The sequence below is a fragment of the Rhamphochromis longiceps genome, linkage group LG11, assembly GCF_057381845.1.
Source record: "Rhamphochromis longiceps isolate RC_006_pf linkage group LG11, R_longiceps_female_GT1.1, whole genome shotgun sequence".
In the NCBI taxonomy this organism is placed as follows: Eukaryota; Metazoa; Chordata; class Actinopteri; order Cichliformes; family Cichlidae; genus Rhamphochromis; species Rhamphochromis longiceps.
Genome location: NC_140567.1, coordinates 15,875,870 through 15,898,606, shown reverse-complemented (window position 1 = coordinate 15,898,606; position 22,737 = coordinate 15,875,870). Strand labels below are relative to the sequence as shown.

Genomic DNA, 22,737 nt, shown 5'->3' with positions numbered 1-22,737 from the left:
TGGAACATGTTAACATTATAGAAAGGCTCGTTTTTAACATTTGCATGTATGACTTTTAGGGACTGCCTCCAGTAAGTGGTTGGTGGTTTAATTCCTGGATGTTTCAGTCTACATCCCAAAGTATCCTTGGGCAAAACACTGAAACCTGAGTTGCTCCCTATGTGTTCACTGGAGTGTGAGTGTCTGAGTGTTAGCTTTAAGACACTGGTGTAGGAAAAGTGATTGAATGTGTGTGAATGAGCCATGTAGTAAAAAGCACTTCTTGATCAAGTAGAGTAGAGAAGCGCTGTACAAAAATCAGTCCATTCACCATACAGTGCAGAATGTGTGGGTTTTTCATCAAAACAAAATCAGACAATTAATTATATGAGAAAATGTCATCCTAATGTCAAGAAAACAAAGAGAAAATTGTCCCTGTTTGTCAGAAACAAGTCATTGTGAGGAGCTGTTCAATTAAAAGTTTATTTGTATAGCACATTGAAAAACAGAGTTGACCAAAGTGCTTCACGATCGGTTAAAAACACGAGAAAAAAATAGACTCAATTAACAATTAAAAAAACATAAACCAGTCTGATGGTACTCATACTGAACTTGAATTAAAAGCCAAAGTGAGTTTTAAGACGCAATTTAAAAGACTGAATAGACTCTGAAGTATGAATCTCCTCTAGCAGATTATTCCAGAGTCTGGGTGCTGCTACTGCGAAAGCCTGATCTCCTCTATGCTGTTGGTAATGACAAAGCATTGAAGCACTTCAAGGTCAGCCTTACAGCTGCTTGAATAAAAGCAGCAGCTGTGACACTGCTATGTGTATAATGGTGCCTTGCATCATGCATAGCAAACAAAAATCCAACTGTGGTGGGTCCTCACTCTTTGGATTTTTCAGATTAAAACCAAACAGAAAGACTGTAAGCTATATCTCATGTTGATTTATAATCACTCGAGCTTAACAGCAATGTGCATTGTTTCCCCAGGATGAAGTTCTTTTCCATTTAAAATCACTGTTTCAAGTGAAGTTCGGAGGTCATGAACATGGCTTGGATAATCAGGGAATGGTTCTACTGCTTATCTCTGCTAGGGAAATCTCTGGAAGACTAACGCCCTGAATGCCAGCGGGGGTTACAGAGACAGAGGACGTCTTTTTTTCCCGCTCTTAGCTTGTGGGTGCTTCAGATCCACCATCAATGCAGCAGCAGATAGATTTTTGCCCCTGGGTAGGAGGGTTGGTCCGGGGCCACATAGCGATGGATGTTTTTTCAGAGGAATGCTTCCCGTGCCTCAGTCCCACCACAGTCCTTGTTCTTGTCCCAGATGCTTGGCTGCACATCCTCTTCACACTGAGGAAGAGGAGGAAAAATGAGGAGATTGAGGCCCACTCCCTGCATGCCTTCCTCCTTCTAGATGCTGAAATTTCGCCTCTTGCACGGTGCTGAATTTCTTCATTGAACAGATCAGACAGGCCAGTTGTCTTTACCTCACTACTGAATGTAGATCCTGCAGGAAGCAGAGGTGGTGATGGTAATTGTTCATGTCACAATAATCAGAGATTTCAAAGGTGGGAAGGGACACCTGTAACTTCACCAGCATTACCCGCCCATCTAGGCACTTTTGTCACCTAAATTTTCATCGGGATATCTTGAAGCTGGTGTGGAGAAGTATTAAAGATGACATATCTAAAGATGAAAAGTTTATTTTGAATAAGACGAGCATCTCTTAATGCAAAGAAAATAGCAAAAACCTAGAGTGATATGTTTGAAAGAGCATGCACAGCAGTCTGACATTACTCACTGGTTCCTCTGCAGTGGTTTAAGGAGCCCTCGGCAGAAGCATTGATGGTAGGGCTTGAGGAGTTCTCATTATCTCCCGTCTTCAAACCATGAATAAATGCAGTATTTATGAAAAAAAGCCAACATGGTGAAGTGAGCACGCTTTCAGCAGATGCTTGCTTCTCTCCACCCTGCTATACATCATACTGCTGGATAATTGGCCCTTAGTGTTGTTTACAACTTGTGCGTCTCATGTATGTCGTGTCGTCTCAGGTGTAGCCACGCAGCTGGATAAAAAGTTTTTAATATAGTCAAAGACTACATGGGGGAGAAACTATGACATGAATTGCTTGATTCTCTTCTCTTCAAAAATGAAAAGAAGCACTTTGTTGCTCCAACTTTTCTGTGACTTCAAATCAAACTAGTTGTCAGACTGAGCGGCCAGAGGTGGGACCAAGTCATTGTTTTGCAAGTCTCAAGTAAGTCTCAAGTCTTTATCCTCAAGTCTCAAGTCAAGTCTCAAGTAATGTCAGGCAAGTCAGAGTCGAGTCTCAAGTCACTGGTGTAAAAGTCCGAGTCAAGTCACAAGTCTGAAATTTTGAATTTCAAGTCCTTTCGAGTCTTTAAAAAAAAAAAAAAAAACGAAAAAAGCATGTTGCAGTTATGCTAAATGTAAATATTAGACCATGTAATTTTTAAATCTGTGTTTTTCTCAACACATGACAAAATAGTGAACTTAGAAAATATACACAAATTGTGAAATTGCACCTCTTTAAAATGCAGCTCAATTAAACCTAGCTCCTAGAATAATTTTCACCGACAGTTCTGAGATAAGCTGCATGTTATTCTTGGATGTGGTTGTAGGACCGGCTTTAAAATCGCATGACAAAAATATCATACACATATAAAAAAAAACTGCATCACCAACGTAGCCTGGACAACATTTGCTAGTTAGATGAAGTCAGCTATCTCATTGTAGCATATTTATATGCATATTTATAATTATACGGTTCTTGGAGTGAGTGCATACACTCATGAAGTTTAGTAACTTCCGGTCACTGCAACAAGCCCAGGTACAGTTTACCGACGGATGGGTGCAGGACCTTGAAATGCACCGTGTAGAACGAAAGACCATCGTACGTATCATAAGTTTACCAGTCTCACAAATCGTCTTCATAAATACACATTCGTTAACCGTTTATTAATAGGACCTTTGAGCTCAACGGTAATTAATTAGCAGTGGAAATAATTTCTGGTAGCATTACAGAAATGTAGCAGTGACAATAATACTGTATGCTGTAATCGTACTGGGCAATTAGTGATACAAAAACCTGTTTTATCCTGTGAATAAAAGTATGTTTTTGTCAATGTGCCATAATAACAGAAGCGAAACGCAATATTGTGTCAGGACAATTCACTATTTATGCACAATAAACACAATAAATAAAGGAGCATAGCGCGACAATTTCTGTTCAGCGCCAGACTTGCTTGTAACCTATATCACCAATTATGTTGTGAAAATGACGCATTAACTACAACAGCAGACTGACCTTTGTGGGAATGCTTGGAGCAGACTAACCTGTGAGCTGGAGAGTTCTGGGACGTTATATTTGGTCTTTGAATGGCTGCAATCCAGGCCATCCGTCACCTCTTTGTTACTTCGGAAACATGGCTCGAACAATTTCTCTTCAACGTCGTAATCCGATAACAACCGATCTCTTTACCCGTCGGCTTCCCGTGGCTGTCATGCGACCGGCTATTGCAGTTAATAATACAACGGCTTCTTGCCATTTTTGTGTTTCTTTTTATCGCTGTGTAACTGATTTCAATTGAAAGCCTGCGTGCGCTAGTACCGCTTGCCACGAGTTCCGAGAATCCTTTGCGGTTTACCCCTGAATGACGTCACATTTTCAATCTCTATATAATATGCATGTTAAATTTTATATTTGGGGTAAAATATCAAGTCTTTTCAAGTAAACCGGTTCAAGTCCAATTCAAGTCCCAGGTCATTGGTGTAAAAGTCCAAGTCAAGTCACAAGTCTTAGAACATTTTTTCAAGTCAAGTCTAAAGTCATAAAATTAATGACTCGAGTCTGACTCGAGTCCAAGTCATGTGACTCGAGTCCACACCTCTGTGAGCGGCACAGACAGTTGCAATCAATGGAATTGGCGAGGTGTTTGAAGGATATTTCTTAGGTGTTGATTGAGTCACCGACTCCCGGAAAATGCTATTAAAGGGTAGATTGAATCCTGGAAGAAACAAGTCATTCTGTATTTAGATGAAGAGCCTGGGATTCGCTAAAATGTCAGGGTTCACGCTGTCGCTCAGCCGTCAGTGACCTAGCAGCTGAAACTAGAGGCCTTCAAAGCATTTACCTACAGTTCAGCTTGTTTAGAAGTACTGTGCGAGCTGAACGTAATACTTCTTGACAGCAGCAAGGAATTATCAGTGAACATGTCGCAGAAAAGTTACCGAAAATCTGTGAGAGAACACAGATATTTGACAAGCTAGCTAACAAGGACATCTTGTCTTCCCAGCTTCATTACCTGGGATTCTGAGCTTGTTCTATTACTTTAATTGCAGTTCCATGGGCCACTGTTGTGCAAGTAGTTATACAGCAGGATAGTGTCCTGTTTCTTCTCCCAATTAAATTTGACAACTTAATATGAATTTGGGGGATTTTAAATCAAAATCTTCTATCTTTTTTTTTTTTTTTTTTTTTTTTTTAAATGACATCAGAAACAGCAGTATGCGACATTACGTGATGGCAGAGCTTCAGTTCATCCTTTGTCATTTTTTTTTTTTTTTTTTTTTTTTAATAAATAGGACAGGGGGAATGAATGAGAGAAAGAGGGGGAGAGAAAGAAAGAAAACCAAAGGGGAGAAGAGACGGTGAGAAGGGGGGGGAAGAGAAAGAAAAAAAAAAAAAAAAAGAACTCCTGGGTCACCTGTATGGAGAAAAAAAAAAACAAACAAAACAAACAGAGGAGACAGCAAACAACAAAGAGCAACATAATAATAGAGAAAACAAAGCACCATCACAATAAACTAGCTAGTCATAGATATCAATATTTACTAAATAATAAACGATATTGTGCAGCACGCAAGATAGACAGCGCACAGTGTGCTTTGAGGCAGCAGCCAAGAAAGCTTTAGTCCGCGTCTGTGAATACCCATGTGTGCATACCTGTGTGGATCAGCATGCTTGCATTCCAAAGGTTTCTCCATGTAATGATCTGCTAGGGAGTGTGGGGGGGCCACAGCCCCGTCCTCCAGGGTGTGAAGCGGGTATGGAGGAGATCAAAACTCCAGACATCCAGAGGCCCCCAAAATCTTCTATCTAACGTCCATCTAATTTCACTCTCAGCATGTTTTGTTCGTTGAGCTAAAACCGTGTGTCCAAAGCAATCTGGTAATCTTTCAGAAAGACTCTTTCAGCAGTTTAATTTTTTATAGACAAATGATAATAGGGTGCAAAATAAGCAGTAGACAAAATGAAAGCAGCAGGTCACAATCACAATTGATGGCTTTTTGCCTCGGCTGTTGTTTGATCAAATAGAAGACTAAGGTAGATCAAAAACACAGATGGCAGTCTGCTCCACTGTACGCAGAATGGTAATGGACACAAAACAGCCTTATCTCATAAGAGATCCAATAGAACCACTTAAAGGTGACGATGATCGATCATTGAACGGTAACAATAACATTTTCACAGTTTAGGACTTAAACAAATGGGTTCACGTCACTTTGTCATCTTCTACCCTTCATCATTAGGCAGCTGATGATATGTCTGCATGTTAGGGAGGAGGGGGTGTGTTTGTCCACCAGAGTATGGTTTGTTGAGTGAGTCCAGATTGGCTTCAAATGCCAACATATTGGTTCAGTAATCTCTGAGTCATCAGCATTGATCAACAGCCCCGTCAGTCACCCACATGTGTGCTATCCAGCTGTCATAAGCACACACGGAGTTCACTAATTAAGCTCTTACTCACAAGCATGCAACCTTATTTCTGGTAATATAAGATGAACATGTAGTTAATACTATGCTGGCATGTTATTGCCTGCAGTTACTGCACGTCAGGATATTATTCAGTGTAATTTGTATTTTCTTGGTATTGCGTTAGGTGATGCCAGCACCACTGTGCTGAGGAAAAAAGCAGATGATGGAAATCTAAAAGGCCTCATGGGCAGACCACTAAAAAAACAAAACAAAAAAAAAGTCTTATTAATTCTGCAGTTTGCTGTGCAATAACTGATACCACAAAACCTGTTGAGCATTTTAATATACTATCCCTGCTTTGTGTGATATATAACATTTTGTTCAAGAGGGAAATCCAAACAACAGAGGGTCTCATTCCCTCACTCGTCTGAAACTCCCGCTGTCGCCATATTTTTTTTCCTATCTGGTAGATTATTAACATGCATGCTCAGTATGTGTTTATATGCTAGGTAGAAAATTTTAGAGTTGGGATGCATTCGCTGGATGTTGGGGAAAGAAAACTCACAGTGAATTAGATGCAAACAGCTCAATATTTCCCTGGCAATTTATACTCGATGGTTACGCTAAAGCCATTTTAACCATCACACGTGGAAGAATTCGCAATACATCGAGTATATTCGATATATCTCCCACCACTACCATTAGGTTTAAAAATGGACAGGGAAAAAAAGAACAAAATGTGAAACTAAGTCAAAAAGCCAATGTATGGCATAAGTGGCTACATCCATCATATATAGCACTACTCCAGCACCCGGGGCTTGTTGTTGCTTATTGCTCATGCCTGTGAGGAAATTTCTTATGGTATCTGGCTCTAACTTTCAGGTCATTGCAATGCTGCAGAATTTGAAGGCCATCAAATGGATCCCTGATGGTATTCTTGTTGTAGATAAGAATCTAAAAACAATCTAAAAATCTTTTTTTGTCGTAGTGCAGTATGTATTTGGTGCTTCAAGCAAATGAGATGACTAAGACTTTCCTTTGGAAATGCCACAGATCAATACAGCACAGAGTTACACTGAGCCTTACTATTGGCTGCATATGTGAACAAACTGTAGTAACAGCACACAGGCTATTGGCCTCACACCAATTTGGTGGTGAAGAACTGGATCAGTGCTAGGACTACAACTTAAAGCAGCCTGTTTTGTTTTTTTTTGTTTTTTTTTTTTTTTTTTTCCTAAGGAAAAAATGAGAGTAATACAGTGAATAGGTTGTTGTGGCAATTTTGGCTTTAATATGAGCTGCATCGTATTTGACTAGACCTTTTTTGCACATTTTATTTATTCGTAAGTATTTCTGTAGCTAATATAAACTCTTTATAAGAGGTCTTTGAACTGGATGTCTCACCTGCCTTAAAGCAAATGTTATGCCTGAAAGATTTTTATTAGATTACAGGGCCTTGCTTTCTCAAAATGGCCTTTTAAAGGATATGGCTTTCTTCAGAGGCTCTCACACCTTTCCTGGCATTAAATTGCAAGGGTATTAGAGGTAACTGGGCAACCTGAAAGTATTGGGATTGAATAAGTGATGAAAAAGCAGCACTGGTAGCAAAATACCTGCATTATTAGATCTGTTTAATAAGGCACTTTAAACGTCATTTTAGAAATGGTGGTGTTTTTTTTGGGGGGTTTTTTTTTAAAACAGCTTCTTTCTTTCTCTATGGTGATGTGAGACTTTTATTGCAAAACCTTTTGGACAGACACAATCAAAAGCAGTGTGTATAGGCATTTGTGTTTTGTCTTTAAAAAGCTGGGTGAGAGGCTGATCATCATTATGTGTCAGTCTGTCTTAAAAGCTGTAAGTAAGAACAAAATGTACCCCTTTCACTTTTTTTCTGAGATCTGAGACGATGTTTGAATGTGAATATACTTTTTTTTTTTTTTTAAACTAATAAAGATAAAAGCCTGAAAATTTTCACTGGTCTTTGTTACCATTATAATTAATCAGGATCTGTAATTTGGGACGGATACATCAATAAATGTCTGAGTATTGGCTTGTTAAAATAGGCGGAATAATGGATGATGGAATGACCCATCTTTCAATTGATCTTTAAGTGATTCACGAGATGTAAATCTTCCAGAAGAAAAGAAGATTCATTGGATGTGTTTCTGTAGAAGTAATTCCACCTAAAATTGTGGTAAATCAAAGCTTAACTTCTGCATAGACTAGATCCAAACTTGCTCTATACCCACAGCCAGCAGCCTGGTAGCTCTCGGGTCCTAAATCGGATAAGTGTCACCGTGCATCGGGCTGAAAATCCATACTTATAGGAGTTATTTTAGTGACAGTGGGCCCTTTGTTTATTTGTAATAACTATGCAGCTGTGACAAAAGACCACTGTTTCAGCCAGCATTAGCATGCAGATTCTCTGGTGTAGTGCTACACCATTTCTGTCAGTACAGTGTGCGTATTGTTTTGGACGGAGGAATGCACTGGATGTCCTCTGCTGTGGGAGCTGGCCAGTTTAACGGATAGCTGTCAAAGTGGACGATTCAGAGAGTGTGTGTGTGGGGGGGGGGGGGGCAAGGCTATACAGCAGGGGGGAGGGGGATTGCCCCCCGTAGAGCCGCCCCTGAGTTGAAGCGAAAAAGTGCCACGATGGGAAGATAATCCGTTGCCATTGTCAAGTTTCAGAGTGATTGTTTTAAAACTGCTCTTGTAAAGTGAAATAGTTGAATTATTGCAAAATAAAAATAAAAATCAAGAGTCTAATTACTTGTGTTTGAGTCAAAACTAGTGATCCCACCTACTACAGCATACAAGTAGAGCCCACAATGTGGTAAGAGCCCCTGAGAAGGGAGTAGTTAACTTACTGAACATCTTTCAGTTACTCATGTCTCATTCACACCTTTTCCAGCTCACTGGTTGGTTTCATTGCAGCTAACATGTAAATTGTATTAGCTCTGTTGGTCTTCGCTGCAGCAGGAAGGCCCTGCTCTCATCAAAAGAAGCCATTGTGCTGCTCTGGGTTTGTTGTGTGCCATGCAGGCCCAAGCCCATAGATGACCCTTGTTGTTTCTCGCGCAGGCCTGAGTGAGGCAGATGCAAACCAGAACAATGGCTGCGTCTCGGAGAAGCCAGCGGTGACTGACTCCACAGACCCCCACCAGTGTTGGAGCCCCGCCAGCACAGCTGACCCTGACGCTGCCACACCACGCCCCCACCTGGTCCGCCTCTTCTCCCGAGATGCCCCGGGCCGAGAGGACAACACCTTCAAAGACCGACCCTCCGAATCGGACGAGCTGCAGACCATCCAGGAGCACAGCGGAGCGGCTTCAGAGTGCGGGTCGGAGAGCCAAGAACAGGACCTAGATTAGGCTAGCTTTTTTTTTCCTCCCCTCCCTTTCCTCTATTTTTTTCTTTTTCCTCCTCTGTCGGCTCTCATTTAAGAGAGACGCAAGAACCCCACATTTGACAAACACAAGCGTAATACCAACTGCTAATACAACCATGGCATCCGCAAGCAGCTCTGCACAGGCCGCTTTCGGCCTGGGTCGGAGGAAGAAGAACCCCGGCCTCCTGGATCAGATTGGAAAGTTCTTTGGAGGGGACAAGAAGAGGAAGGGCAAGGTGAGGAAACCAAGAGATTCAGTCCTTCTTATGTACCTTAGTTTGTTCTGTAGAGTGGCTCCCAGAACCACTTGTTACTTGTGATTCGCTAACACACATTGTTAGACTCTGTTGTCAGATATCTGTCATGTATAATAGTGTTGGTTTTACTGTTGATTTTATGTTAAACCAAAGTCTGACATTGTCATGCGATTCACATTACCTGGCTGATCCTGAATCGACACTGGATAATGACTTTGGGCGAGGGTTATTTTCTTCGTTTTGTTTTTTTGTTTTAATTCTAAAGACGCTGTGATTTTGACCCATTTAAGAATATTTCTTTATTCTGTTTATTTGAATGGTACTGACATTAATAACATTTTCCTCTTCAGTCAGATCTAATATCTCTAGATGTAACGTTATAGTGTTTCACATGTTGCTGTCATTAAGCTTGTTGTTAATTGGAACGTTTGTCAAACTGGAGAACAGCTCAGTTCAGGTACTTTTTGCAATGATGGTGATGATAAGCTGGGAAATTCACCTCCTTGTATGTAAAAAAAATTTTTAAGCTATAATTTGATAAACGAGCCACAGGGAGGTACTTCACTACTGTTTGCACGTTGCCACAGTCTGCTAAGTCACTTTCAAAGTTGAGGATGAAATGATGCTACAACTGATCAAACAAGTAGTACATGTACAGTGTATTAGCATATAAATAAGTATATTAGTGTAGGAGCTTAATATCATCCCAGGTTTGGGAATATACAAGTCTGCATCCTGTTAAGAAAGAACAGGCTTGTCTGGCAGGCGAGCGATTATGAAGCATTTGAGCCTGCGCTGCTTTCTAATAACCATGTACTCCGATGTTGTTGAGATGACCTCCTTTATGAACAGTAGCAAATCTTTAACAGTATTCCTGTGAGGCCCACTTTGTTCAAAAAATTAAGAAAGAGAGAAAGAAAATCCCATTTTAAAACAAAAACAAAAAACAACAACAACATTTTTTTTATATATGTTGCTATAGTGCCTGCCAATAGTCTGAACATTTGTGATAGCAAATGTTCCATTTATTCTCCTGGCACCAGTCTTGGCAGCGTTGCCACAGCTCAGCCGGCTCCACTCGCTTTCGGTCCATTCAGCGATGCCCTCTGGAGGTGGTGACGAAATAGAAAATTCCAAGCTTCAGCACCTAATCTGGTTTATGAGCGCAGAGAGTTTACCACACAGCGCTGAGTATATCTGCTTGTCTTGATGATGCTACTGCAGCAAGCTGAGCCTGCAATGTAGTTCTCTGAGAAAGAAGGAATGGAAGTGCGCTTGATCTGTATGATCCATCACGAGTCACGTCTACTCACTGTGACAGCTGTCTGAAAACATGATAATAGTTTGAAAGGAATCATATGGTATGGCGAGCTTATTCCTGGGGGCAACAATATCTCTCTGATTGTATGCTTTTTCCTTTTGTAAAGCTCTTCTAACCCCGCAGAGTGCTAATCAGAGTGCTTTGGCACATAATAATTGCAGAGAAATCATTGAACAACATGAAAATATGCATTTTTCCCTTTGCCTTATGCCAGCCATGAAATTGTTTTCAGTGTAAGATTCAGGATAAAATGGGGTTTTATTTATATATATATATATATATATATATATATATATATATATATATCACAGTTCTTTTTTTTTTCCCTAGCCTGTTCAGCTGATCAGACATTATTTTACTTTGGAAAATAAATTAAGGGAACGTGTCGACAGAACAAATTATGAAGCGTTCATGTAATGTCAGCTCTTAATTCGCTGCCGTGTTTGTTTGGTTTCTCTTATTTTTGCCGTGGCCATGAAATTGTATCTTGTTTCTCGTATTGATGGCGAGTCTACAAAAGACAAACTATAAATATATATTTATGTGTTCACCGAGGATTTGCCTTCAAATGAACGAGTGCTCACATCTCAAATAAATGATAGGTTGGTCTCACCTCTGTTGCCTCTAGCAAAACAAACAACACAGGAAAAAAAAAAAAAAAAAAACCTGCACTAATTTTTGGCTGCAAACATTTATTTTTCCAGAAAGATTTCCTCTTAAAGACAGATATTTTTGAATCTCAGTATCTAGTCTGTGTGCACAGATTCTCCACAGACGTTCCTGATGCATACTTTGATTTGCGGGCTGCAGTATTAGTAAGACAGATTGTCTCAGTGTTTCTCGTTGGATTGTGAATATGCATGCTTATTTCAGTAGAGTTGAATTGTTTTCATACCGGCAGATGTGGAGTCTATTGCACACTGATCCCTCGTGCTTATTAATGTTCTTTCTGTCTGATTTATTTACATATTTTTCAATCTAAACCTGAGTCGGGGCTTTGAGAAGATATAAAGACCGTCCCCAAGTAGTCTAAAGTTGTGAGAAGACGCCATAAAAAACAAACTCAGGTCTTAGGACACAATACAGCTGCAGTTAATCTGCATCTGAATAGTAACGGGATTTGATTATTTCAAACAGGGATAATGATGTGCTAATTGGATAGAAAATTACGTTTGCATGAGCATTAGCTATTCAAGCAGAAATGAAGACTCATAAAGAACTGAGAATAATTATGAAGTCTTAATTTGCCTCCTAATTTTCTGAATGACATGCATAGTGAGTCATATTCTAGTGCAGGAGTAGTGTCAGGCTTTTTACAGGACAGCTCACAGTTGGAGCCCAATGTTTTGAGGACTCTTAAATGCCAGTGTCTTGGGATGGGGGAGAGGGGCTCTGCGACCCCCTGTCTCATTGCTTTGCTCACCTCAGGTTCTCATGTGATCCATGATCCAGTCTGAGATTTTATTTAAAACAACAGTGGCCCAGCAATAATCCACTGCTGTGTAATGCCTTTGTAATAACTGTATCTGCTGTGACCGGTGATCTGTTCCTAACCTGATCCTGTTTAAGCTTTTTGGATATTTGCTTGATTAAAACTCTTTAACAACATCAGCGCATTGTTTTTGTTTTAACTGTGTTTGGCTCAATGTCTCTTTCTAGTTCTAAGTGCAATAAATTATTTTAACTGCTCTAACAACTGTTCAACTCGTATTTACTGCAGATCAGAGGGGAAATAAGGGTGGAAAAAAATCATGTTAAACTATACTTTTTGGTTGTAAAGGCTGAGCCAGAAGACAAGATACTATATTTAACTGTTCAGTCAGTCATATAAATATGAGGCGTTATTGGAAAGCTGATCTACTTTTTATTTCTACTTGGAGCTAAGTAATGGATAACTGGATTGAATTGTTTGTATGAGTCTGAAGATGAAATTAAAAGATAATACAACAGAGCTGAGTTCAGTGATTACCTAAAGCTGATTGAAAACAGAAGTTTATGTTCAGCACTATAAGACCAAGAAACAAGTCGGCCACTGTGGCACAGTAACTTACTGCAGACTAAAAACAAATGCTGTCTTTTGAGGAGATTGGCCGGCGGGGGGGAAATGTACAAGCATTTCAAATGTTTCCTCTGTGTGTTTGGGTTATGCACCACTTAGCAAATATAATCAATCTAATAATGGAAGTGTGTGTGTGGAAAAGCATGAGGTGGGAGGAAGGACTGAAGATGTTTCAATTAAAACAAACAAAAACAAATTGTCTTGTATTGCTATTAATTGGTATTATTGACTATGACTAATGATTATTGAATACAAGTAATTTTGACTTAAAAAATGTGTTTGTTCTGTTTTGGGCTTGTTTGTTTTTTTGTTAGTAGTAGCTACTGTAGCTGGTTTACCTCCAGCTCTTACCTCCGCTAAGTTAAAAAACAAGTGGGTTATAATTTTAAATGTGGTGAAATTATAGTAATACTGATCATTATTGGAATTTAAAATGAATAATAAATGTTCCCCAAAACTTGGAACCACATTCAAATGAATGCTACGCTACTTGCAACTTTGGTTGCTCTAAAACAAGAAAAAAAAAACTGCATAGGCTACACGGAGTACTAAGTGATAACCACAGTGGTTTGACAATTTAAAAAGAAAATACAATTTGTAAGTTACAAATTACAAATAACCAAATATTAACTTTATTGTTGATATGGTTAGTTTTGATATGGTAACCAGTTATCTTGTAAGGTGCCAGTCACATTTATAATTTCATAGGTAAAAAGAGACAGTCTATTATAGAATATTTGTAAGTCTTATTAAAGGCAGGATAGGCAATAATGACAAAACGTAAAGAAGTAATGAAGCTCTTGACAAGTGACCACTTTATTGCAGGATTAAGCTAGGTTTGCTGCTAGCTAACGGGCTAACATCGACCTGCTTCTGCTGCATAAATGGCTGCCTTGCTTAGTCACTACAAAACCGGTAAGGGGGAGCCAAAATTGCATGGTTGTAGACTGGTGAAGAGGCTACAAAAGAGATGAAAATTTACGGTTGAATTTACATAATGTTAGCCCAGCTAACAAAACTGAAAACTCGAGTAAACAGTTGTTGTAGTCCTCAAACTGTCATGGTAGTCTTTGTGCTAAGCTAGTAGTCTCTTAACTACATCGCCATAGTTAGCATGAATTAGAGCTCTGAAGACTCGACAAATAAACATGAGTATATTTGACAAATGTCAAACTATTTCATTAAAACAATAATGGCAGCTCAGTGCAGTCTCAATTAAGGAATGGAAATAGAAAAACATGTAGGTATTTAACATGAAAAGTGGCTGGCACAAAGAGCTAAAATCTCAAGGAACTTTAGCAGGCACTTAAATGAAAGCAGCACACAAATCCAAAAAAACTCCGTCACACCTGCTTGCTTGATGTCGTTTCTCTTCAGACATAAAGCTATCAGTGATTGCAACCGCCCTCTCTTTCAGATGCCAATTAAGTTTAAAAAGTAGTTCCAGAAGCTGAACAGAACCACTGCAGGAACTTGGTTTTAATGCCTCCATATCATTTGCTCAAGAGTCGAATGGCTCCATTAACAGCAGGAGAGGCACTAATGGACGACCCCGCCCCCTGTTTTTTTTTTTTTTTTTTTTGTCTTCTCAAAACTAATGTGTACTATTCATTTGAAATGTAGATGAAGCACTCACAGGAGCAGTTACAGAAGTTATTATGCACATGTTTCACCAAATGATAAAGAAAATGGAAGAGAGCAAAACAGAGAAAACAAAAGGAAAAGGATTTACTCTCCTCAAAGGGGGCAACTGACAGAAAATGAGGATATAGCAACAAAAATCCTGCCAATTTTTACTTTTTCTTCTCCTCTCAGTCACCGAGATCACTCGAATTCCTCAACTTTTTTCATTCACACCTCCACTCACACATAAGCATTAAAGGGTCAGCACTGAAGCAGCAGAGAGCACACAAAGACATCACTGAGGAAATGCAAGAAAAAAAACAGGGCGTCCCTGTTTCTGGGAAGTTTTTATTGTAATTTTACATTTTTTCTTTCTTTTTCTTTTTTTTTTTTTTCTTTTTTTTTTTTTTTAACAAACCCATTAAAGTTAGTGTGTGTGACACCAGATGGCTCTCAGATTGCGTAATGGTGTTGGCAGTAAAGTTTTCCCCCTTTGGTTACCTTAAGGTTCTTTGATGTGAGGTAATGGATGTGAATCCTCCTCTCCCACACACACACACACACACACATACAGAGGTTTTCCTGTTACATTAGTAGGGTCACTGAAACTGATCAACGCACTAACATTAGCACACAGTGAGTAGGTGGAAATGAATTTTGTTCCTTTTTCTCTGGGTTGCTGCTTATTGCCGCTATTTGTGTTAGTTTTATGCATTTCACCTGCCACCTTTTTGTGTCCCCGTGATGTTTCCATCAGTTAAATATTTTAAATGCACCACAGTTCTCACACAGGCATAAAAAGTCACCTCGATGTACCCTTTAAAGCATGACTTTAAAGCAATTAGCTGCATTTAATTCTACTTTGGGATGATAATTACTCTTTATTTTTGACATCAACCCTTTGACAGGAGAACACAGACAACTCCAACAGCTCATTTGTACCATTTTTGTTTTGAATAGCTTGTGGCTAGAGGTTTTGCCCCTAAAGGTTATGAGGTGACGTGCAACGATTTTGCACAATGATATCATCAGCCACTTCTGAATACACCACGACTTTCAGGAGTGAAGACATTCACACCTTGATGCAGCAGCACTGTCCATTATGAAACACTCTAAAATTAAAACTAAAATTAGTCATGTTTCAGGTAGTTAACACCATATGTGACATTATTTTCAATTGGCTAAATTAGAGATTCATGAAATCCCAACCTTGCTGACATTTACTATTAGCGACACTGAGTAAAGGTCAGTGAAGCCATATTACTGTTATGCTTCCTTCCCTTTTTTTTCCAGGGCTCTTTCCGAGGCGCTCTCTCCCCGGGCCCTCAGAAAGCTTCTGCAACTTCCCCACGTAAGCGCGGGGCCGAGAACGCCGTGGTCCATTTCTTCCGCACGATTGTGAGTAATCCCTAAAGTGAACTGTACCTTAGAAACACTCATATCCTCTCACACCAGACATTTCACATTGAGTCAGACATGTTTTTTGTCAGCGTGGGCTTTTCTTCCATTGTTATTCAGTATTTGTGTCTTTACTCTCCTATTACTTCCTTTGGTCTCTAACTAAAAGCCTTTTCCGCCTGCGTCGTGAAGAATGAGTCAAATAACGTTGAGTCAAACAAAGTTGAGTCCTTGCAGCGATTTGATGACACTGCAGAAGTGGTGGTGTTGAAAATGTCATGAGAAAACCCCGCTTTGATTTAGGGACTTGTATGATACAGAAAGTAAATCAAGATAATCGCCTAAAAGTAATCAAAGTAATCGCCTTTAATAGAAGTTCTTGCAGTTAACAGTCTTTGCACCCCATTGTGGGACTTATCGAACAGTGCCAGCTGCTGGTTGGTGGACCAGATTGTGCGTTTAGCATCTCGCGACATAAAGTGCCAATTCTTATTGGCTATTCGCCTTTTTATCAATTATGGCATTTTGTAGTCACAAGATCTGTTTATTTAATTGGAACCGTCTCATTTGCTGAGGTCGACGTTAATATGCTCGCCGTTATACGTGATGAACGATTCAAGTGGCGGGAACAGGCCACCGCTCTGTGAAAACCTTCTTACCTTCTGTCATTAACTCTTCTTCAGGTGTCCCCTGCCCCTCCAAAGTCTAGGGTGAGTCTTTCTTACTTTGTTAAAAGGATTCTGCATTTATGTTTGATTCGAAATGACAGCTGCGATAGGCTACAGACCCTAACGTGCATAAGCAGTTAAGAGGATGGATGGTGTATCTTTATGGTGTATCATAAGGTCTAAAGACACTGAATAAAGGTACATTTTTTAAAAATGTAATATTTTATTCATTGTTTTCTAATAGAATCAGTTTCAGGTAGTAAAGGTCAACTCGTTGAGCATCAGTTGAAACAGTAAATACAGATGAGATGTGTAAATGTGCAGAAACAGCCTTGGGGAACATATATGTGCAGCTTTATGCTTTGTGGGCAATGCTTTCCTTGCTAAATGTCACTAAATTTGTGCTCTTTTCGATGTGAGCATCTGCCTTGCTCCTCCTTCCTCTACCTCCCTTTGCACCTCCTGTGCACCTGCCTTCCCCTCTGTGACCCTGTGACTCCCCTCCTTCCCTCTGGATGGACTCTCCTACCTGCCTCCTCTCCTTCCCATCCCGCCTTTGCACTGAGTAAGACACCCTTTTTTTTGCTATTTGTCTCCTCTCTCTCCTATCTCTTGTCTTTGTCTTTCGCTTCTCTACACACCCAGTGGAGAGGACTAGCAGCCAAGATAGGCCTGGTAGGTGGTTTAAAACACAAAAAAAATGATACCTCCAAATGGAGGTATCATGCCTAATTAAACTTGAAGGAAGCTGAGTTCATCTTCTCAAACTGCCTTCAGCATGATGCCTGTGGCTCTCTTTCCATTTACTCTCCATCATCCACTTAAGCCTTCATAATCTGTCCATACATCAGCGATAATGCCCTCATTTCCTTCCTTGACTTAAGTCCATTTTCAAAGTATATCAGTTCCATTTGGTGACCTCGCAGCCCGACTCATCCACATCATGTGCGCATATTGTGCATCCATGATAACACAGGCCTACTCCTCTTCATCATCCTTGTTGCATTTCCGAAATTACTTTGAGAACGACTGAAACGAGGCCGCCTTCTGCTTCATTTGGCAAGCATTTAATTTAATGTCTCCATCATGTATGTGAAGCAGCAGCAGGATGACTGTGGGTAAAAGTGAAAAAGCAGACTTGCTTAGGGGCTGTGCAGAAATTACTGGCAAGGGAGAGAATGAAGTTGTTCTTTGGACCCGAGGTAGACGAGTATTCAAATTTGTTTAAATAGTTATTTATTACACAAGTATACTCACCAGCTACATTATTAGGCACACCTAAAACTGGTTCAGGCTTGTGATGGTCTAATGATGTGAGGAATATTTTCTTGGTGCATTTTGGGCCCTTTAGTACCAACTGGGCATTGTTTAAACCAGGGGTCTCGAACCAGGCCTCGCTGGCTGGTGTCCTGCAGGTTTTAGATGTGTCCTTGATCCAACAGAGCTGATTTAAATGGCTGAATTACCTCCTCAACATGTCCTGAAGTTCTCTAGAGGCCTGATAATGAACTAATCATTTGATTCAGGTGTGCTGACATCTAAAACCTGCAGCCCACCAGCCTTCAAGGCCTGGTGTTCGAGACCCCTGGTTTAAACACCACAAACTGCCTGACTATTGGTAGCAAGGTGCACCTAATAAAGTGCTTAATTACACTTTTAGAAAAAGCCTTTGTTTTTGTTTTTATCATGTGTCAAGTGTCATAAGGGTGGTACATGAATAAAGGCAATGGAGTAAAAGGATTTGAATGTGTTGCGAGGACAGCCTAATTTAAGCTCAGCTCCCTGCTGTAATTTTCAGACGGTCCCTAACTGCTTTTCTCAGAGCAGTCCTCAGTATGTTGGGTTGATTACATTTTTACACCTACTTGAAAAGAATGTCCAAGGACTTTCATCCTAGTGTCTGAAATATTACCAGATTGAAACACTGATTATGCTGATTAACAATCAGCACTTGGGGTGTTTTTAAAAGGCACACCGATCCATCAATGCAGGGCAGTTTTAAATGTCAACACCTATGATAATACGAATGGTCCTCTTCTATTTATCAAACAGAATAAATGACATTCAAATAATCAGCAAAAACTGGATATGCTGCTTGATGGTTTTATGCATAATTCAAATATTTGGATGAAAACCTCACCAGCGGATTGCAGCATATTCTGCAAACATTTACACAATTTTTGGAAAGCACACCAATCTGTCACGAAGAAAACCATCCCTTGTAACTCTGAATTTATCATTGTCATATGCTGGGCTGGAAATTTCTTCAGGGCTCTCTATCAGAGGATTAAGAGATGGCTGAGCTTTCTGCAGAGTCCTTTAACACACTTTAATTCTTCCCTCCCACTGCCAGGGCCCCCAGAAGTCACAGTCTGCTAAAGGCAAGAAGGCCAGTGCAGGGGACGGCAAAGGCACCCTGACTAGGATCTTCAAAATGGTAAAAAAAATAAATAAAATCACACTGCTTTCTCTGTTTCTTCATGCTGATTTTCTTCACTAGTAATGCAAACAGAAAATGATTCTCCCTAATCCCTCTCCGTGCCTTGTCTTCTTCTTTGCCACAGTGATAATATCAGCAGCAGAGTGAGTAACCGATACTTGGTGGAGGGATACTTGAGTTTGAGTCGCTGCTCGTTTGTTCAGCATTGATATGCTTAGAAGCCATTGTAATGTCATTGCTAAAGCAGGCAGCAGCAGAATAATAAGAGGCTTTTAGACACAAAATTGTTCATCGTGCACGCTACAAGCTTTACGCCAGCGCTGATATAATCATGCAGAAGATCCACTTTTGATGAGGGTTCGCTGGGACTATTTCTAATGCTTATAATATAACCCCTTTTTTATGCTGTTACAAAATAAGGTCTGGCATTAATCATGTGACAAGCAATACAGTGTTTAGTTTAGTTTAGTCCTTTTTTTGTGTTCGGGAATGTATTAACTGGCACAAAAAACACATTAGCAGCCAAAATATAGGAGCTGCACAGGAGCTGCTGATCTCCCGCTGCCTCCATCTGTTAATGTGTTTTATTGTGTGATTCTCTGGTGTTTAAGACGCAGGTAATTTACAAACAGATGAGAGAACTGATGCAAAAATAATAAAGAAGCTGAGAAAATTTTAATGAATGTCACATAGACAGACAGCAATAATGTTCCAAGTCTGTACTAATGCGTATCCCATAGATTAGCACTGGCTGATTGCATGTTTCTGTTATGTTAAAAAAAAAATTATATTCACCATCATTTATATTTTCACCATCAGCTTCACATTGCTGCCTTCACGGCCCCTCCAGAGCAGTTCCTAATAACCAGATTTGTTTTGGTGCGTCTTGAAGAGGAGTGTGAGTCTTCATGCTCTGCTAGTTATTTCCTGACAGGATTTAATTAGCCAGCCACTCTGACTGTACCTGAGATTGTTATTTAGCTTAGCGATTACTGCTAGTAGAGAGATATTCAAATTTCCCCTGGGCAGCATGTCTGTAGTGCTAAATTGTTGTCAGTGAGCTACAAGAGTGTAAACAGCTCAAGAGGCGACGCACTCCTGGGACGCTCCATTTGAATCTTCCTAATAAGGCTGATTAGTGTTGACTTAGTGCTGTCACAGTAGCATTTCTACACATAAATGTCAGCAAGGCCCAAATGGAAGTAAGATATTTTTTTAAGTCCGAACACCATCGCTCCCTTTCGGGACAGATATCGAGTTTCATGTGAAATGGCTAGAGCAGTCAGCAGCCGCTGTTTTATGAATAAAAAGCCTTGTACATTGCAGGATTATCTCCTACTGCAGTCTGTAAAGATTTGTCTCATTTGAATAATCTTTATGCCTTTTGCTCTGCTTGCTTCTTCTGGCAGAGTAGCAGGCACGAACAAGAACAAGCGAGACAGGAAAAAAAATAAAAAATTCAATAAAGTCTGTAAAGAGAGAGCTCTGAGATAAAAGCAGCCTGTCTGCTCTGGACTCTTTTTGGGATGAAAATCAATGGGTGACTGGAAATCTTTGCTTTGAAGATGACAAAGCAAATGTATTTGCAACTGGCCAACGATCTTCAACCTATCCTGCTCTCATGTTTCCTCTGTGCTGGATGAGCCCCAGCTTTTACAAACTCTGACTACATTTCTGATACCTTTCACAGACTTTTTCCCTATTTTTGTTTCATTTTCTTACAATTCTGTTTGGCGTTCACATTTTTTTTTTTACTTTGTGTCATTTTAAAACTCACATCTGTCACTTGCATAATCACTTTTACTTCAGCATCAGAAGCTTTGCCATATTGCACAACATTGCTTAAATATATTAGATTCTGACACACTTTCTCATAATTCTAAATCCTTTTTTTTTTTTTATGGAAACAGTATCTCTGTGAAGGTTCTCAGTCATCCAGGTCATCGTAGTCTAAGGAGCGTCTGGACTTCTTTAAGTTGCTTGAAGACGTTTCACCTCTAATCCGAGAAGCTTCTTCAGTTCTAAGGTCAAATGGTGGAGAGTCCCAGATTTAAACCCAGTGGGAGTTTCCCCCCACAGAGGGACAAAAGGACCCCCTGATGATCCTCTACGTAATCACATGAGCCAAGGCATGAAAACGGGTGTGGGTCACAATCAGCCAGGGTTTCGGGTGAGCTCATTATGAAACCTGGCCCCACCCTATCATGTGATTTCCTGAGGTCAGATAGCCCAGGGTGTGAGTGGGCGTTAAGGCGTCTGGGAAGGGATCTCAAAACTGGATTATAGATGGCAGAGAGTTGGTGTCGTAAACCCCCGCCTCTGTTCAAAGATGGTCGCTCACAGTGGACATAAATGGCTTATTTCACTCCTCCTTCAAACCATCTGTCCTCTCTGTCCAAAATGTGAACATTGGCATCCTCGAAAGAGTGACCTTTGTCCTGTAGGTGCAGATGGACTGCTGAGTCTTGTCCTGTGGAGGTGGTTCTTCTATGTTGTGCCATGCGCTTGTGAAGTGGCTGTTTGGGCTCTCCAATGTAGAGGTCTGAGCATTCCTCGCTGCACTGTACAGCATACACCACATTGTTACGTTTGTGTTTTGGAGTTTTGTCTTTCGGATGAACCAGTTTTTGTCTGAGTGTGTTGCTGGGTCTGAAATACACTGAGCTTAAATCTGGGACTCTCCACCATTTGACCCTAGAACTGAAGAAGCTTCTCGGATGAGAGGTGAAACGCTTTTCTTTCCAAGCTCCTTAGACCATGGAAACAGTTGCATATCTCAGCTACATTGTTATATAAATGCATTTATATAAAAAATGAATTGAAACTGGCCAGAGGAGGTGGTTAGTTTGTCATATTACTCATTACACTGACCTAAATTTACTGCTCTTGTATTGAAGTTTGTTTTCCAGATGCAGGTGGGTGACACATTGGTCTTAACACATTGCTTATGACTTTAACTTTAGCTAATAAGATTTTCAAGCAAATGTTAAGGTCATTGTTCAGTTTGAGAACGTATGGGAGATAAAAAGCCTGAAGGTTGGTTAATTCATCAATGTGTGTCAATTTCAGGCTTAATGGGAAAGCTGATGAAATCATGTATTCAAAAGAGAAACAGCAACTTATCTGGGCAGCTTATCTTTTCACAAGGCTGATGGTTTATAATGACCGTCATTCACAGTGAAGGCTGTTTTTTTCATTCAGAAGTTATTAGCTGAATGATCTATTCGTGGATTTGTCTGCAAAGTGCTTAAGTGAATACTGTAATTACACTCTGTGCAAAATGACCGGAGGGCTCTCTTTTAGTGCTGAAGCCGACATGTCATGTGCACATTTTCATCATGTGTCTTGTCTTATGCAGGGAAGCAGGAGTGCTTCTCCAGCCAAACGCTGAGGTCCATCTGTACAGCCCCTTCCAACAGCACGACGGAAGACGTTCAAGAGCACGGGGGGTGTTTAAAAAAAAAAAAGAGAGAGGAAGAAAACGAGGAAATCTTAGTCATCCCTTAGACTCACCTTCCCTTCCACCTCTGTTAACACTGTAATGCTCACTAAATCCCTCATTTCTTTCCACCACCACCCCCCCACCGCCCCAAACACTCTTTTGGCTGGTAGATAGCGACACAATCTGTCTCCTCCCTCCTTTCCCTGCATTGCATTGTGCTAAGTCTATGCAGTCATCATCACCGGTGTGAACCGTTTGCCGAAGTTGATCCCGAAGCCGCTCACATGTGCAGCCTGAACGCCCCCACCCCTCTATATTTACGTGTATTTGGGTTTCTGTGGATGTCTCCATGTATTTCTTTCTAACACAAGGTGGCTAAAACTGAAGCAGACCCGGAGAGCTGAAGGTTAGGGCCGGTGCAAGTCCGACTGAC

At 40.3% G+C, this 22,737-nt stretch overlaps 2 protein-coding genes across 3 annotated transcripts in view; both read left to right on the top strand.

Annotated features, from left to right (window-relative positions):
• The window catches only part of LOC146658751 (myelin basic protein-like), a 53,909-nt gene extending 42,522 nt beyond the window's left edge, over positions 1-11,387 (top strand). For both annotated transcript variants that reach the window (XM_085422476.1, XM_085422477.1), the window contains one exon: positions 8,790-11,387. In XM_085422476.1, the coding sequence (XP_085278602.1) occupies positions 8,790-9,079 (290 nt within the window). In that variant the 3' untranslated portion in view covers positions 9,080-11,387. The remainder of the gene's footprint in view (positions 1-8,789) is intronic.
• On the top strand, positions 9,200-22,477 carry LOC146658750 (myelin basic protein-like). Its single transcript, XM_085422478.1, has 4 exons — positions 9,200-9,332; positions 15,650-15,754; positions 18,776-18,859; positions 22,221-22,477. The coding sequence occupies exons 1-4, from the start codon at positions 9,213-9,215 to the stop codon at positions 22,251-22,253; spliced, it is 342 nt and encodes a 113-aa protein (XP_085278604.1). The 5' UTR covers positions 9,200-9,212; the 3' UTR covers positions 22,254-22,477.
• Positions 22,478-22,737: the final 260 nt, after the last annotated feature.